This window comes from the organism of the source record quoted next, unplaced genomic scaffold, assembly GCF_019419815.1.
Source record: "Pyrus x bretschneideri cultivar Hongxiangsu unplaced genomic scaffold, Pyrus_bretschneideri_v1 Contig1, whole genome shotgun sequence".
Classification (NCBI taxonomy): Eukaryota; Viridiplantae; Streptophyta; class Magnoliopsida; order Rosales; family Rosaceae; genus Pyrus; species Pyrus x bretschneideri.
In genome coordinates this window covers 6,322,260-6,336,662 of record NW_025999390.1, presented here as the reverse complement: position 1 = coordinate 6,336,662, position 14,403 = coordinate 6,322,260, and the positions used below count along the sequence as shown (strand labels likewise).

At 35.3% G+C, this 14,403-nt stretch overlaps 3 protein-coding genes across 3 annotated transcripts; 1 reads left to right on the top strand and 2 right to left on the bottom strand.

The window, feature by feature from the left end:
• The first annotated feature begins 5,384 nt into the window (after positions 1-5,384).
• Positions 5,385-8,438, top strand: LOC103953583 (micronuclear linker histone polyprotein-like). Its single transcript, XM_009365344.3, has 2 exons — positions 5,385-5,674; positions 7,031-8,438. Exon 2 carries the CDS (start codon positions 7,119-7,121, stop codon positions 8,436-8,438), a length of 1,320 nt encoding a protein of 439 aa, XP_009363619.2. The 5' UTR covers positions 5,385-5,674; positions 7,031-7,118.
• Positions 8,439-9,139: 701 nt separating this feature from the next.
• On the bottom strand, positions 9,140-9,553 carry LOC103953655. The gene has a single exon (XM_018648987.2). The coding sequence runs from the start codon at positions 9,551-9,553 to the stop codon at positions 9,140-9,142; it is 414 nt and encodes a 137-aa protein (XP_018504503.2).
• Positions 9,554-10,683: 1,130 nt separating this feature from the next.
• LOC103957543 lies at positions 10,684-12,528 on the bottom strand. Its single transcript, XM_009369727.3, has 2 exons — positions 12,054-12,528; positions 10,684-11,418 (listed from the first exon to the last, which is right to left on the bottom strand). Exons 1-2 carry the CDS (start codon positions 12,311-12,313, stop codon positions 10,962-10,964), a joined length of 717 nt encoding a protein of 238 aa, XP_009368002.2. The 5' UTR covers positions 12,314-12,528; the 3' UTR covers positions 10,684-10,961.
• Positions 12,529-14,403: the final 1,875 nt, after the last annotated feature.

The following is a 14,403-nucleotide window of genomic DNA, read 5'->3' as shown; positions in this document are numbered from 1 at the left end:
CACTTTAAGTGCTTTTGGAACATATAAACATTTTTATCAAAAATACATAATAATCAAAGAAATTAAACATTTTTCCTAATAAATAAAATATTTGAACTTAGAGTATTACTCAAATATAGTAACATATAAACAAAAAATTATACGCAAGTTACTTTTTATATTACATAAGATTTTACTACTTTAAGGTACGATAATGGGCTACTTAGATTCATCTTCACTTCTAAATGTGAGGTTATGTTTGAATCTAGTTAACGGCGAGTTCAATATCAAACTATATTGCATGTTCATTGCGTGACTTAATTCAAACTCTCACATCTTAATCTAAATATATCGTTATACATAAGTTACACTAAAAAGAGAAAAAAAATACCTCAATACAAAACATAGTGAGTTGATGGAAAAACTCTTAACCACTAATTTTATTCAGAAAATTGGATTGGAAGTGTTGTGCATTTTTATTTGCTACTCAACTCATTCATTAGAAATTATTTTTGAGAAGAAGAGGAGGATAATCAAAATTCATCAAAATTAAAAATAAATAAAAAGAAAAGAAGATTTGAGTACACAAGTTTTTTATCCACAAAAACAAAACCCGTGAATTTGGCAAGGATCGAATCCACAGAATCTTGAAACTTGAAAGGGAAGGAATTTGGTGATCACGACGTCGTTTATATTTGTGGATCCACACTCATCACTTTTTCGACCCCCAATTATATATATATATTTTTTTTCTCTACATTTTAAAGGATATTTGGCAATTCCACGAAAATACTGTTTCAAAAAAACTCTTTTCATGCAGTTTTAAAAGTTTCTTTTGACGAAAGAAAGATAAATTGAATAACGTACACTAAATTAATTTGAATTATGATTATAGGAATTCAAACTTGACAAGTGTAAGTTTGAATGCAATTCAAATTTTCATTTCAAGTCTTTTGGTTATTTTGGAGAGATTTTTCAAACGCGAGATTTTTGAAACGTGATCATGCATCGTAATTTAAGTGAAATAATGACAATACGTGATTTTGTTCTCAATATATTGAAAGATTGCTCCAAAATGAGAAATATAAGTCATGTTATTCACCCATATTATAAAGCGTGCAATGATACATCACGTGACAAGTGTTCATGTTGTTACATGTAAAAACTTCTTGTTATTTTGAAAAATCAAAGCACATAGATTGAAGCAACTTGTTTGTAAACTCATTATGTATATGATTGTGATGTTTTGCTTGCACATCTTTCGTGTGTTTAATTTCCGCTTGTATTTTTCTCTCATCCATCGCAATAATAATAATAATCAATTACGCAATGAAGAAGATGAAGTTAGGTTGCCAAATAAATACACGTACTGTGTCTCCATCTTAATTTGTTATACGAGCAGATCTGTTTAATGTACATCTTTGTTGCAACATTACGCTTGTAATTTGTATTTTATGAATATTTTATGCATGGCTGATGGCCTGCGCGAAATGAGTTAAATCAACAAACGTTTTTAAAAATTTATTTTAAAAGAAGAGTTTAAATAAAGGTAAATTTTACGTGACATTGCAGTCATTAACTTTAAAAATCTGTTAACTTGTCATTAAATCTGAAATTGACTTCTATATTTTATTGAGACACTCGTATTTGAGATATATATTGGTTTGGAAGATCATAATTTGTTCGTAAACTTCAATCTTTTATGTAGTTTGTAGGATATAAATGATTGTGGTACAATTTTAAAAATATTCGTCATATCAAGAGATTTTATACTTTTATTGATTTTTGTTGTAACCTATAGGATTGCACGAGCACCCTTATTAGTATGTCGCTCAACACCAATTTTAGTGGTAAGAATTCCACGTTGTGGCCGTGGAGACCTGGGCTCGAACCCCAGCAGCAGCCACATTTCCAATAATTCTTTTTTAATTTTATCTCTTGGTCCTTCTAAGAACTCACAAAGCTAGGATTTCCTATTTTTTAATAATTTTTTTTAAATCATTATTTTTTAATTTACATACCAAAACGAACCTCAAATTTTGATAGTTAATTTATTTGCCATGTGTAGCATGAAAAGGTGTCCATCATCTCATACCACACCACCACCTGTGAGGCTGTGATGTAACTTTATGTTCCTCCTATAGTTTTTTAGCAACTAAATAAAATTAAGAGGGTTTTAATAAAAAGTTCGTGGTATTGTTAATTTTAACGAAAAATCATATTTTTATACTAAAATGTCAAACTTGGTACTATTCACTTTACCATTTATTTTATCATTATCGTTAAAACTCAAAATTTTCAAACATTTTTCATTAGTTTTTTTTTTTAAATTTAAATATTCTTAAAAGTTAAAACCATAATATTAAAAAAAATAGTTGATTACTTCTTTATTCAGTTAATTTAAGTAAGAACAATTAATGGCCTGCAGAAGAAAAGCAGGATGTGCCACAAATGGACTACACAGAGCAATTGCCATATATTATAGTTTAAATAATAAGAAAAAGCATTAGGGTTTAGACTTTAAAACATAATGAACACAGCAGGGATTAAAGCTTTATTCCACAACATAATATAGGGCCACATCAATATTTTTTATATGTTGCTTTTTCTTGTTGGGGTTTTATTTTTATTTTATTTACATTTTGCCAGGTAGTGATCTGATTAATTATTTAATGGACCTAATATTCTTTGGTTTTTATAATATTTGTGCACGTACGTAACAAACTTTGTTTAGGTTTGGAACCGATAATGATCCAACAGCACACTCTTGTCCAAATTATAAGCAGAGCAAAATTAAATTTATGGAAACCACTTTTCTACGTTCGAACTACTTTCGACTTCCCATCCAACCCACACACAACAACTAATATACAAAGCAACTGCTAACAACTTACACAATTATATAATTGTAATCACAATTAGATGAAAATTGCTCCTAGGTTAATGTATCATATGATGAGGTTTTAGGGTTTTATCTAGTACGATATAGATTTTGCGAGAGAGTTGCGCAGTTTGAGTGAACATTTGATCATAATAATATAGCGGGTTGACGTGACACTCACATCTCACAACTATATATTACACAAGATTTGTCTCATAATTGAAAAATCTCTTATTAATAGAGATAATGTAAATTGATTTTAAAGATCAACGATCGAAAATGAACCACTAATTATTGCCCATGTTCGTCGTCAGGCTAATGATTTGACCCATTGCCTTGCAAAATTTGCTCTGCGCGATACTGGCATTTGGTCTTGGTTCGAGGAACCTCCAGACTTTCTGACGGATCTCTTTGTAATAGATTGTTAAGGTTGACTTGTTGGGGCTACTTCCACCCTTTTGTGCTTGTATTGTGATCTCAAACCTTATTCATTTTTTATGAAATTTATCGTTGCTTTTCCAAAAAAAAAGAAGAAGGTTATTTTGACAAAAAGAAAACTTTTGATTTATTTACAAAATTTCTTTCAATGTAGAAAGGTCTCAGGTTCGATTTTTCATCTAAACTACATATTAATAAAACATTGTTTATCAACCAAAAACTAATAAAATTACTATTATACCCTTTAATACAAGACTGAAATAAAATATTAGAAAAGAAAACAATGTGAGCATTAAAGTAATTTTGTATAAATAAGTTTTTACTTTTTTTTTTAAACCTCACAGTTATGTCACTTTATTAATACCCTCTCAACTCATTATCTCTCTTTCCTAACTGCCAACCCCTATTTTTTGTTGGAATGTCTGCCAACCTGTTAAAAATAAATAACTCCTTTCATAAAAAAATTAAAAAACAAATATTTAAAAAATATATTTTTCAACACAGAGTGTGTGACCTTTGTTTTTTCTCAATTACGAAAACCATTGAAAGGGCGATCCAAATTAAAAATGTTGTTGTACGTTAAATGAAAATAAATATTAATGACCTTTCCTTTTTTCAGAAACAAATATATTCCACGAACCGTATTCAATTTGATGTCATCCATCGATGATGAAGCTGGCCCTTCCACATGTTTTATGAACAAATTGGTGGAGATATCATTAGTGCCATTCTTGCGCACGTTTAGATTTTGGTTGATCACGTCTTTACAGCATCCACTCATTATTTCAGATTATGAGCAAAATAATGCGGGCACATAGATCGTTCTGACATTGTTTTTATCTTTGCCTGTGATTTTTAAATCACAATTTCTGTAATTGTTGAAGGATTTTTTGGTGTTCAACTCCTTAATGTTAACTTAAATACTCAAAGGAAAATTAGAAGTTGATTGATTGTAAATTGAAATTATTTTGATTGATTTTGGCCATGACTTTTAAACTTAATTTGACCTGATACTGACTCATCAACGTTTTTATATATTTGACAGTATTGTGCATATAATGTATACAAATTTCTCATTCAAAAGTTCTGATTAATTCGACAAGGTGAGCTAGCTGTATTAGGGTATGAGCATCGAACTCAATATCAAAATATATATTCATACAAACCCGTGTTTAATATTGGGTTTAAGAACTAATATATGGTTGATCCACAATATAGATACCCAACAAAATATGAATACTTTATTTTTTTTCGTTATCAATGGGAAATATTTGAAAAAGAGATTTGAACTTAAAACCTTACAACTTGACCAAGAGCTAACTGTAAATCAAAGGGGTCGTGTACTTCTTTTTTATATTATTTTTATAGAAAACTTCGACGGTACAAAGATAATTTTATTGATATCGAAAAAGGGTATACAAGAAAAAAATAGATAAAAAATGCATGAAATGAATGAAGGACATAAACATTACCCTTCTAGAAACAAAAACACCAATGATACAAGGAAAAGAGGGAGAACATAAAACCTAACCCCTTTAAAGCCGAACCTAAAGGTCTAAACCTGCAAAACTAAACAAGCAACATCACAAGGTTAAGGAAAAAAAGAAAGTAAGACAAACATGTATGCCGAGATGTACATTAATTTGAGAAGCTGAAGCCAGGAAAACCAACATAGTCTAAAAACAAAGCAGCACAAACCGCCACTAGAGGAGAATCATGTCATACCAAAGTTGGAGAAGACAAACCAATATTAGCAAAATTAAAATTGTTGCATGTAAGAGAGAGTTTTTATTGTTTGAAACAACATAAGAAGCTTTAACCAACGAAAGTTTAACTCATGACCTTCACAAACAAAGTAAAAACTAAACGCCATTAAAACGAAATGATCGTTGACAAAGTGAGGTTTTGTATGGCTGGACAATTTATTTTGAGCTAGAAACCCTTTACTTTATAGAGACACTAAACTAGATTAACGTCCACACTTAACATCTTCTGTTACGTTAATACCAAGAAGATCATATTGTAATTATCAATTAAATTATTAGTTATGATACAAAGAAAAGGTCAACTTCTGCCACATGTCTTGAATAATAGTATTCGATCTGATAAAAACAAAAATTAGAATGTTTAGATGGCTTGATTTCATGGCCTCCAACCAACCCTGATTAGCACCACCACCACCACCGCACCACCACCCAGTTTTGAGTCGTGCGCACGTAATTTTCGCTTCTTTTTATTTCTCTTCCAACCAATGTCTTTCTCTTCCTTCATATATTTCATCACCTTCCCCACCATTTTCTCATTTTCTGTGATTTTCTTATAAATTACGTACCTTTGGATTGGTTTACTCTTCCTTCAACTTTGGATTCAATCAAGGTACGTTATTCTTTTTGTTCCTACAAATTCACTCTTTCCGATCATGATCATATATTCCTTACGCCATATGCTTTCCTTTTGTTTTAACTTGCAATCTTGGTTTTTAGATAGTGGAAGAATTTTTGTGAATGATGACTCTATAATATGCTTTCAATTGTCAATGTTGTATTTGTTTGGTAACTAGGATTGATCATGGTTTGGGTTGGCTAAATTCGGACGGCGCATCCATTTTATTGATAAGCCAACTTGTTTGGTAATTAGGGTTGAGTACAATTCGTATTTGTTTGATGGATGTTATGTGTTTGTATTAGTGTCTGGCGCAATATTTTCAATTGGTTTGCCATTTATACGATCTGAGGTCTTAAAACAAACCAACCAAAAACCATATGAGATTTGTTTAGGCAATCAAATTAGGTAGCGTTTCTAAATGAACTAGCAATACATGCACCGGTTACAGAAAACATGTGGTTCCTTTAACAAAACAAATTAAAGAAGGAAAAGAAGTGGTTCATAAGAAAAGAGTATAGACCTAAGAAAAATGCATGACAAACAGGAACGGGAGAATCCACAAAGACATGTTAGCCCACACAAAAAAATGTTCTCTCATTGAATGATTGGAGAATGCCATTCATGGTATAGCATGAGTACATTATCACCGTTATATTTTATCACACAAGTATATTACCGTCGAATATTTCATGGTGGCATCTGACTTCAGCCCCATTGGTAACTTTTATATATGGACCCGGATTAATCATACGTCCTTCCTCATGAAAGGTCCAGCGCTTAGATTCGTATTTGATGCAGTAGGATTTGGTCCAGGCTTGGGTGAGCCTGAACCGCATGTTTATTTGCTATGTGGATCACAACAGTAAATGACATTAAACATCTAAGGGGGGTGATGGGCCATTCAGGCCAATTTTCATCATTTCTTGAGATACAAATATTTAATTACGATAATACGTAACATAATGTAGCGTTAAACATTAAGTTAAGTGTTACCTATTCAAAGTTGTTAAAAATTTGATACCTATTAGTTCTATTTCTCTTTCTTCTGATGAGGATCTCTTATGCTGTTTGAAGACTTTATGATGTTAAATTGAAAGACGTTATATTGTGAATTAAGTTTTCTTAATAACATAATCGATGTTTCTTAAACCCTTATTACAATAGTAAATGTTTGGACATACTTATAATCAGTCTTGTGTTTAATTTAAAAAATTTCCTGCTGTTATTCGTGAATTACAATTTAATATGTATGATTTTAAGATCCGACATGGTTCTCTTCTTAATGTTCTTCAGTTTTTAGTTTTCAAGTGCGTCTTAATACTCATTTCTAACTTCTGTTTTCTTTAGATAATGCAGGGAGGTAGTGGTAGCATCTGAAACTTCTCATCTCGATATATCCGTAAATTGAATTGTCGATCTTTAAAACCTTGTATATATGGCGACAAGATCTAAAGATAGTAGCCCTACTCCAGGGAGGGAGAAGAAGAGCACATCATCCCCATCAACCACCAAAAGGCTCACCAAGTCCCAAACTACAGTCACTGAAAAATCCTTGTCAACCTCATCAGCAAAACAAGTCCCAAACTATCTCAGGCCGACGTTAAGCGCCTCGAGGCACGAAAATTCGCTGAGGTCATCGTCCGCCGGTGCCAAGAAACATGGCCCTGAAGATCATGCAGCATCTCAAAACCCTACATTGAATAGAAGAAGATCTTTTGACAAGCCACCATCGGCTTTTAGGATTCAGAAGGCATTGATCTCCCCAGGAAGGGACGCGCCACTGCGATCTTCGTCATTTTCAGCGAAAATCTCCTCTAATGCTCCGAGACCAAGAATAGAGAGGACGAAATCGAGCACTTTTGGGTCTGGAAAGCCGCAGCTTTTGCCTGCAAAGAGTGTGAAGAAGAGCAGCACAAGCAGTTCGGTTAAGAAGGAGAGTTCATCGGGTTCAACAAGAGCTCCGAAGAGCAGGGACATAACGCATACACTTAATCTCGAAGCGAATTTAGATGCTATAGTGTCTTTGGAACATCATGAGGTTGAAGAGGTAGGTAAGATTTCGACTGAGGAGCATGATAAAGTGATTCTTCCGGATCCAAAAGGCGAAGAGAGTGAGCACGTTGGTGATCATGATGCTGGTGTTTCTGAGGCTGAAGCAAATAGCGGCGAGGATGAGAAGGTGAAGGCTAGTGAGGGTTCAAATGGTAATACGGAGGAATTGATGGAAAATGTGGAGGAAAGAAACGAAGGAAGCGGAAGTGTATTGACCGAAAAAGAAGAGAAGCCGGGGGATAATGATCAACAAGATGGGGAAGAGAATGCAAAAAAAAAAGATGACAGCGGCGAGACAAAGGCGGAAGAGGGTGTGGCAAGTGAAGATCTGGAAACAAAAGTTGAGATGAAAGAAGAACAGGAAAAAGAGAGTGATAGTAAAGAAGAAAATGAAGGGGAGGAAAGCAAAAATGTTGAGGAAAAGGCATTGGATGAGAAGGAAAGAGAAGTGGTTGTGGATGGTGGAGTTGAGGAAGCAAAGCCAACGGAGGCAGGTGAGGCGGCTGTTGAGGTGGCAGAGGAAACACTAAAGCCGCGACAAGCGAGCGGGGGATCTTCACAAGGAGGAGGGAAGAAAGACTCAGCTCCTGCATACAATGATGTGATTGAGGAGACTACAAACAAGTTGATGGAGAAAAGAAAGAACAAGGTGAAGGCATTGGTTGGTGCCTTTGAAACTGTCATAGATTATGAATCCAAATGAAAAACCCTAATTTCATAATACGATGCTGTAAAATCTCTGTACATTTGACACATAGTTTGACATGCTGTGGTGAAGTGAGGTCAAAAGAATTGAGATGAGAAAAAAAGTTGGACTGGATTGAAATGCAAGAAAGATGGGGAGGGTGTAATTGGGACTTTCATATTTTCTCTGCATGAATTTGTTCATATTTACCTGTATTATGATATACCATACATTTTGTACATTATTTTTTATTTTTTTATTTTTAGTTTTTAGCTCAAGTTTATTGACTCCCCTTTTCCTCACTTTCAACTCTGGTGTAACCTTACCTCCATTCTTTGATGTGAAACTTACAAAATTATTGCACAAAACATTTTGAAATAACCAGCGAAAATCTGCCATGTGTCATTCGAAATGTGTGCTATGGTTATTCGTGGCATAGAAAATTCTTTTCTCCACCAACAAAAATGTAAGAAAAAATCTGCAAATTATTCATAGACGAGTACTTGTATACATATTTGTAAAATATATGATATATCAAATACAGAACTAAATTATTGTATTCAATAACCACCAACAATTTTATTATTCAAATTTGGAAAAAAAAAAATTGAATCCAAACAAGAACAAATAAATAAATGAATTTTTCTATATATAAGATATTTTCTTGGTGCCTAAATATAGGCCAGGTCACCCTTCTCTCTCAAGCTAACTAATATCCTCTAAAAATTATCCCGTCTGCAGTACCTTAGCTGCAAAGAAACTTGTCTCTCAAACATCAGCTGCCGGTGAAAATTCGCTATGAAAACATCAGCCCTGCGATCGACGTCATCATCATCACCATCGTGATCATCCAAAGACTGATCCTTCGGAAGATTACGGGCCCTTGTGCTTTGAACCCTTCTCAAACTGCGTTGATTCCCATCAGTACTAGTATTTTCATCTTCAATGCAGCTGTACAGCCCCAACCGGTCATTGAAGCTCAAACAATGCCTCGTCGAAGCTCGAGAAGAGCAGCAACCGAGGATCGAAGCCAAGCGCAGTCGGTTTAATTTGAAGCTGAGTAGAATGAGGTTGATTTTGTTCACCGCCCTCTTGAGGCTGCGGCTTACGATTGTCAAGGTTTCCCTAGCCATTGCTAGCTAACGGTGTTGAAGTGAGAAAGTTATGGAAAATGTGAGCTTGGTTTTATAGACAAGTAAGAGAGAAGATTGTTGAGCAAGCTAACTGCTAATGTGGTCACTTGAAAGCGTGTTGGGAAACTATTTGGGTGTGTTTGAAAGTGAAGGCTGCAGTTTACAGCTATTTTTAGTGAGGAATTACAGCTATGTGATTTGTTACATGGAACTGGATCCCCTCTGGACCTAAAAAATCTAAGTCTAAGGATCAAATGATCCGGACCGTTGAAATTTGATTTAACGACTACAAACAAGGACCCTCTAAAATTTATAATAATTGTAGCCGTTTGATCAAATTTCAACAGCCCGGATTATTTAATCATTGGGCTCAGTTCCTTTGAATCCGGAGGAGATCCGGTTGCTTGTTACATGGGAAGTGTGACAGAGCTTGTGTTTTTCTTCTGTTCTTTTTGGTTGTTTGCCAATCAAGAAGAAGAAAATGGTTGTCGTGGGGCCCACTACTTTGCTAATTGAGTCTTGCACTACAAGAAATTGAAGGGTTTATGATGGCAAAAGCCTAACTGGTGGTCGCTTAACTGCCCTAAATTTTGAAGTTACAACAGGAAGATTGAATTGCAATTGATTTGAAATAGTTTAACTCTTCAAATGCTAAGTGGGTATAAAATTAAACAAAATAGCCAAGTTAGATGAGTTCATTTTTGCTCACCCCTTTAATCAGGTGTAGCTTTTATTTTTTCACTGTTGTCTACGGATGACATTTTTTATGTTATTTATGCACAAAATTGACATGCTTGTTAGCACTCTCTAATATAGATGAGTTCCACACATAATAATAGGGCACACATGCATTAAAGAGAATTAGAGATTCTTGTGTCTAAATAACATTTAATCGACCCACTACTCCACCTCTTCTAAGTTTTGTGCTTATCCCCTTAAAGACTTGTGCTTTAGAGGTTCGTTAAAAAGGCATCCATGTCCTGTTTTTCTTTAAAGTCATGTTACTTTTTGAATTGGCGTTTCTTGTATTCCACTTCAACCAAATAAAGAAAAACAGAACATGAGCACAACCTTGAGCTGAAAGAAACACGAAAACATGAGGACATAAAAAACAGAACAGACGAAAGACAAGTTCTAAAGTGCATCATGGTTTAATTTTTTTTTCCTTAATTTAATGATAAAACAGGGGGGCTCGATCGAGAGCAGATTACAGAAATTATTTCGTGCAAAACTGTATATGAAACCAACACGAATGTCATATGAATTTCCATGATCAGAAGACATGAACAAGCTCGGCTACTGCTAGAATTTCTCTCTAAAAAACCTGAAGAGAAACAAAACTCTGAAAAACGGGGTGTAGCTGACCAAAACCGAGAACATCCCAAAAGCTGGTTTAACAGTTCTAAACTCAGGAGTTTGCGACCAACTGCTCAGGAACATCAACATGAGAGCTTCCTACCCCAACCTTTGCGTCTACGACATCAGCTACTTGTTTGTCCACTCCGTCCTCGATCTGTTTTAGTTTCTTCGACCAACCATACATTTGTCTCTTGACTTCCCTCTCGTCTATTTTTAGGTTTTTGAATCCCTGTTCCAAGTTGGCTTCGGCTTCAGCTTCAGGTTTAATAAATGCAACCTGCCTGTGCCCAACATCTTCATATAGCTTTTCGATCCTGGCTTTCCAGACAAGGCCCATTTCTGTATCCATCTTCTGGTAAGGAGTTCTCAGAAAATACTCATCAATCCCACCTGCCTTGTCTATGCAACGGAGAGCATGGGTGGTGACTTTGACTCGAATGTGGCGGTCTAGGATGTAACTAAAGAGCCGCTTCTCCTGCACATTTGGTTTCCATGTCCTCCTCGACCTGTCACCACCAAGAAAGGAAAGTTCTGGTGGTTAATATAACCCATTCCAACAACTCAATTAAAAAATTACACAACCAGATGATTCAAAATTGCAGTCACATAAGTCACCCCTGTTCTATAAGTTGCACGTCATATACTCGGTTCTGGTGGTTAATAACTTAGCATAACCCGTTCCCATCAACACATCAGAAGATAACAGAACCAAATCATTCCAAACCTACAGTGAGAATCTGTATGCACTCCGAGAATCTGTATGCTATGCCAAATTCTTAAAGGAAACCCAACCCATAACCTTTGAGGCAACTCAGGCCTCAGCTAAAATAGCTCTGAGAATACAATTAACACCGCGAAAACGGTTCAAATGGTAACACAAACCCATAACTTTCATAATTTCAACTTCAAATAAAATGTTCGAACGTATTCAATGTAAGACATCCAAAAGAGCAACAACCCAGCTAACTAAAACGAAATTAAATCAAAGCCACTGATCAAGCCCAAAATTATACACATTTCATATCATTTTTACCATTTTCTTTGTCATTGTCAAAAATTAGGGCAGAAATTTATTTCTAAAGCTCAAACCTTTGGCATTAAATTGAAAAACGAAAGAGAAATTGAGGAAATAAACACGCACTTGTTGCCGCCGTCTTCGCTGATTTGGTTGCCGAACTGGATGTGGCGGCCGGCGTAGATGCCGCGCTTGGCCCGACCCATGATGATATTCGAATCGGGTATGCCTTTCTTCTTGAGCTCCTCTCTCAATCGGGTGGGTAGGGTTTTGCTTCCCATGGTGCCTTTCTTCTTCAGCTCCTCCTTCAGCCGCGGCGTTAGGGTTTTGTCGCCGAACTTCTTCATTACGCTCTTGATCGTCTCCTTCCCCCTCACCGACGCCATTTCTGATCCCACTGTGTCTTCGAATCCTAATTCCTAGGGTTTTGCAGTGGCGATTGAGTTCAGTTCACTTCCTCTGTTTTCTGATATATCCAACGCGCTGCGTTTTGGGAAGCAATAAGCACTGCAGGTGCAACTTTAATCTACGTTCCAATTTTCCATCAACGGCTCTGATGATTTGATTATTTGAGAACGATAAACACTTGATTGAGTTGATTCCACAATAAAGGGAATTCTTTCTCAAAACACTTCCATCTTACGGAACTTCATATTTATAATTAGATCCGCTTATATTAATTTTTAACATTAATAACACTGAATTTTGTAATCTACCACAAAATGGTCAAGATTTTTTTTATTACAAAAAAATTATCAACAGTAAAATAGTGGAAGAGTAGAATAAGTCTTATAATGTGCTAGTAATAATGTGATTTAAATCTGCATTTGGCGAAAATTAAACTTAAAATATTTCATTTACAAGTAAAGAAAAATATAATTATACCGTAGTATTAAGTGACAATAAAAAATATCTTTTGAACAACTTATCTTTTTCTAATTATTTGATTATGATGAATTCCAAAAGATGTGGTTAATTTAGTTCTGCTATGGGCTTTTATAGCTACAATTCCCACTTCGGCCCACCATGGCCCAATGTACATTTTAGAGAAAATTGAATATTTGTTTTTTGAGTTAATTTCTGTTTATTATCTTGAAATTTCATAATTTTCAACATTTGGTACATGAAGTTTTTTTCATCCAAAATCAAGAAATTCTGTTAACTGATAACGTGTCAATATGGGCCTAATTCAATATTTAAAAAATTAAAAATATACAAAAAAACAAAAAAACCCAACCTTCCCTCACCCCCGCACCTTCACCCTCCCTTCTCTCTTCTGCAAATCCCAGCACCTCACCCAAATCCCACCGTAGAAAAAGGTATGTAGGCTAAAAATTATATTTGTTATTGATACATGAATGTGGAAAAATGGAAGAGAATGCAAATGGAAGAGAATGCTTATGGAAGAGAATGCAAATGGAAGAGAATGCTTATTTTTTCATTATTTTTCTCTACAAGATTACAAGGATATATATACATGATACAAATGTGTAGGTAGGACAAGGTAGCCGTCCTAGTGTGTAGGTAGGACAAGGTAGGACGGCTGTAGAGGACAAGGTAGCCGTCCTAGTGTGTAGGTAGGACAAGGTAGGACGGATGTAGGACGGTTTGACGGCTGTAGGACGGCTAGTGTGTAGGTAGGACGGCTTGACGGCTGTAGGACGGCTTATTCTTCCAATAATAATATTATATACAATTACATAAGGACTCCAACCATATTCCTTATTTGTCTAACACTCCCCCTCAAGTTGGAGAGTGGATGTCAAGAACTCTCAACTTGCGTAACATACCCGAAAACTTTTCTTTCCCAAGAGGTTTGGTAAACAAGTCTGCCAACTGTTGTGCCGTACCCACATGCTTGGTCTCTATTGTGCCATCTACAATCTTATCTCGTATAAAGTGACAATCCATCTCAATGTGACGAGTTCGTTCATGAAAAACAGGATTGGCAGCTATATGTAACGCTGCTTGATTATCACAAAATAAAATGGAAGGACCATCCAAAGGAATGTTCAAATCCTTCAACAAAAAACGAAGCCAAACTATCTCGCAACAAGCACCTGCCATGGCCCTATATTCCGCCTCTGTTGAAGAGAGCGAAACGGTTTTCTGTCGTTTCGTCCGCCAAGAAATCAAAGAACCGCCTAAGAATACACAATACCCAGTAGTCAAACGGCAAGTGATAGGGCAACCTGCCCAATCAGAATCACAAAACGCAGTTAACTTGGTCTGGTTGTCAGAACGAAATAATAAACCTTGACCTGGAGTAGCCTTCAAATAACGAACAATACGAAGCGCAGCATCCATATGAGATATCCTTAGCTCGTGCATAAAACGGCTTAGAACATGCACATAATAGGTGATATCCGGCCGAGTGATAGTGAGATATATTAACCGACCTATTAATCGTCGATACTTTTCAGGATCCTTGAGAAGTTCTCTTTTATCAGATAATTTTGTGTCATCCATAGGAAAA

What these genes read in the sequence shown, in the direction of transcription:
- LOC103953583 (XM_009365344.3), top strand. Translation starts at nt 7,119, where the DNA reads ATGGCGACAAGATCTAAAGATAGTAGCCCTACTCCAGGGAGGGAGAAG.
- LOC103953655 (XM_018648987.2), bottom strand. Translation starts at nt 9,553, where the DNA reads ATGGCTAGGGAAACCTTGACAATCGTAAGCCGCAGCCTCAAGAGGGCG.
- LOC103957543 (XM_009369727.3), bottom strand. Translation starts at nt 12,313, where the DNA reads ATGGCGTCGGTGAGGGGGAAGGAGACGATCAAGAGCGTAATGAAGAAG. An exon ending in AGCGAAGACGGCGGCAACAA is followed by an intron (nt 11,419 to 12,053) that starts GTGCGTGTTTAT and finishes TGGTGGTGACAG; the next exon opens with GTCGAGGAGGACATGGAAAC.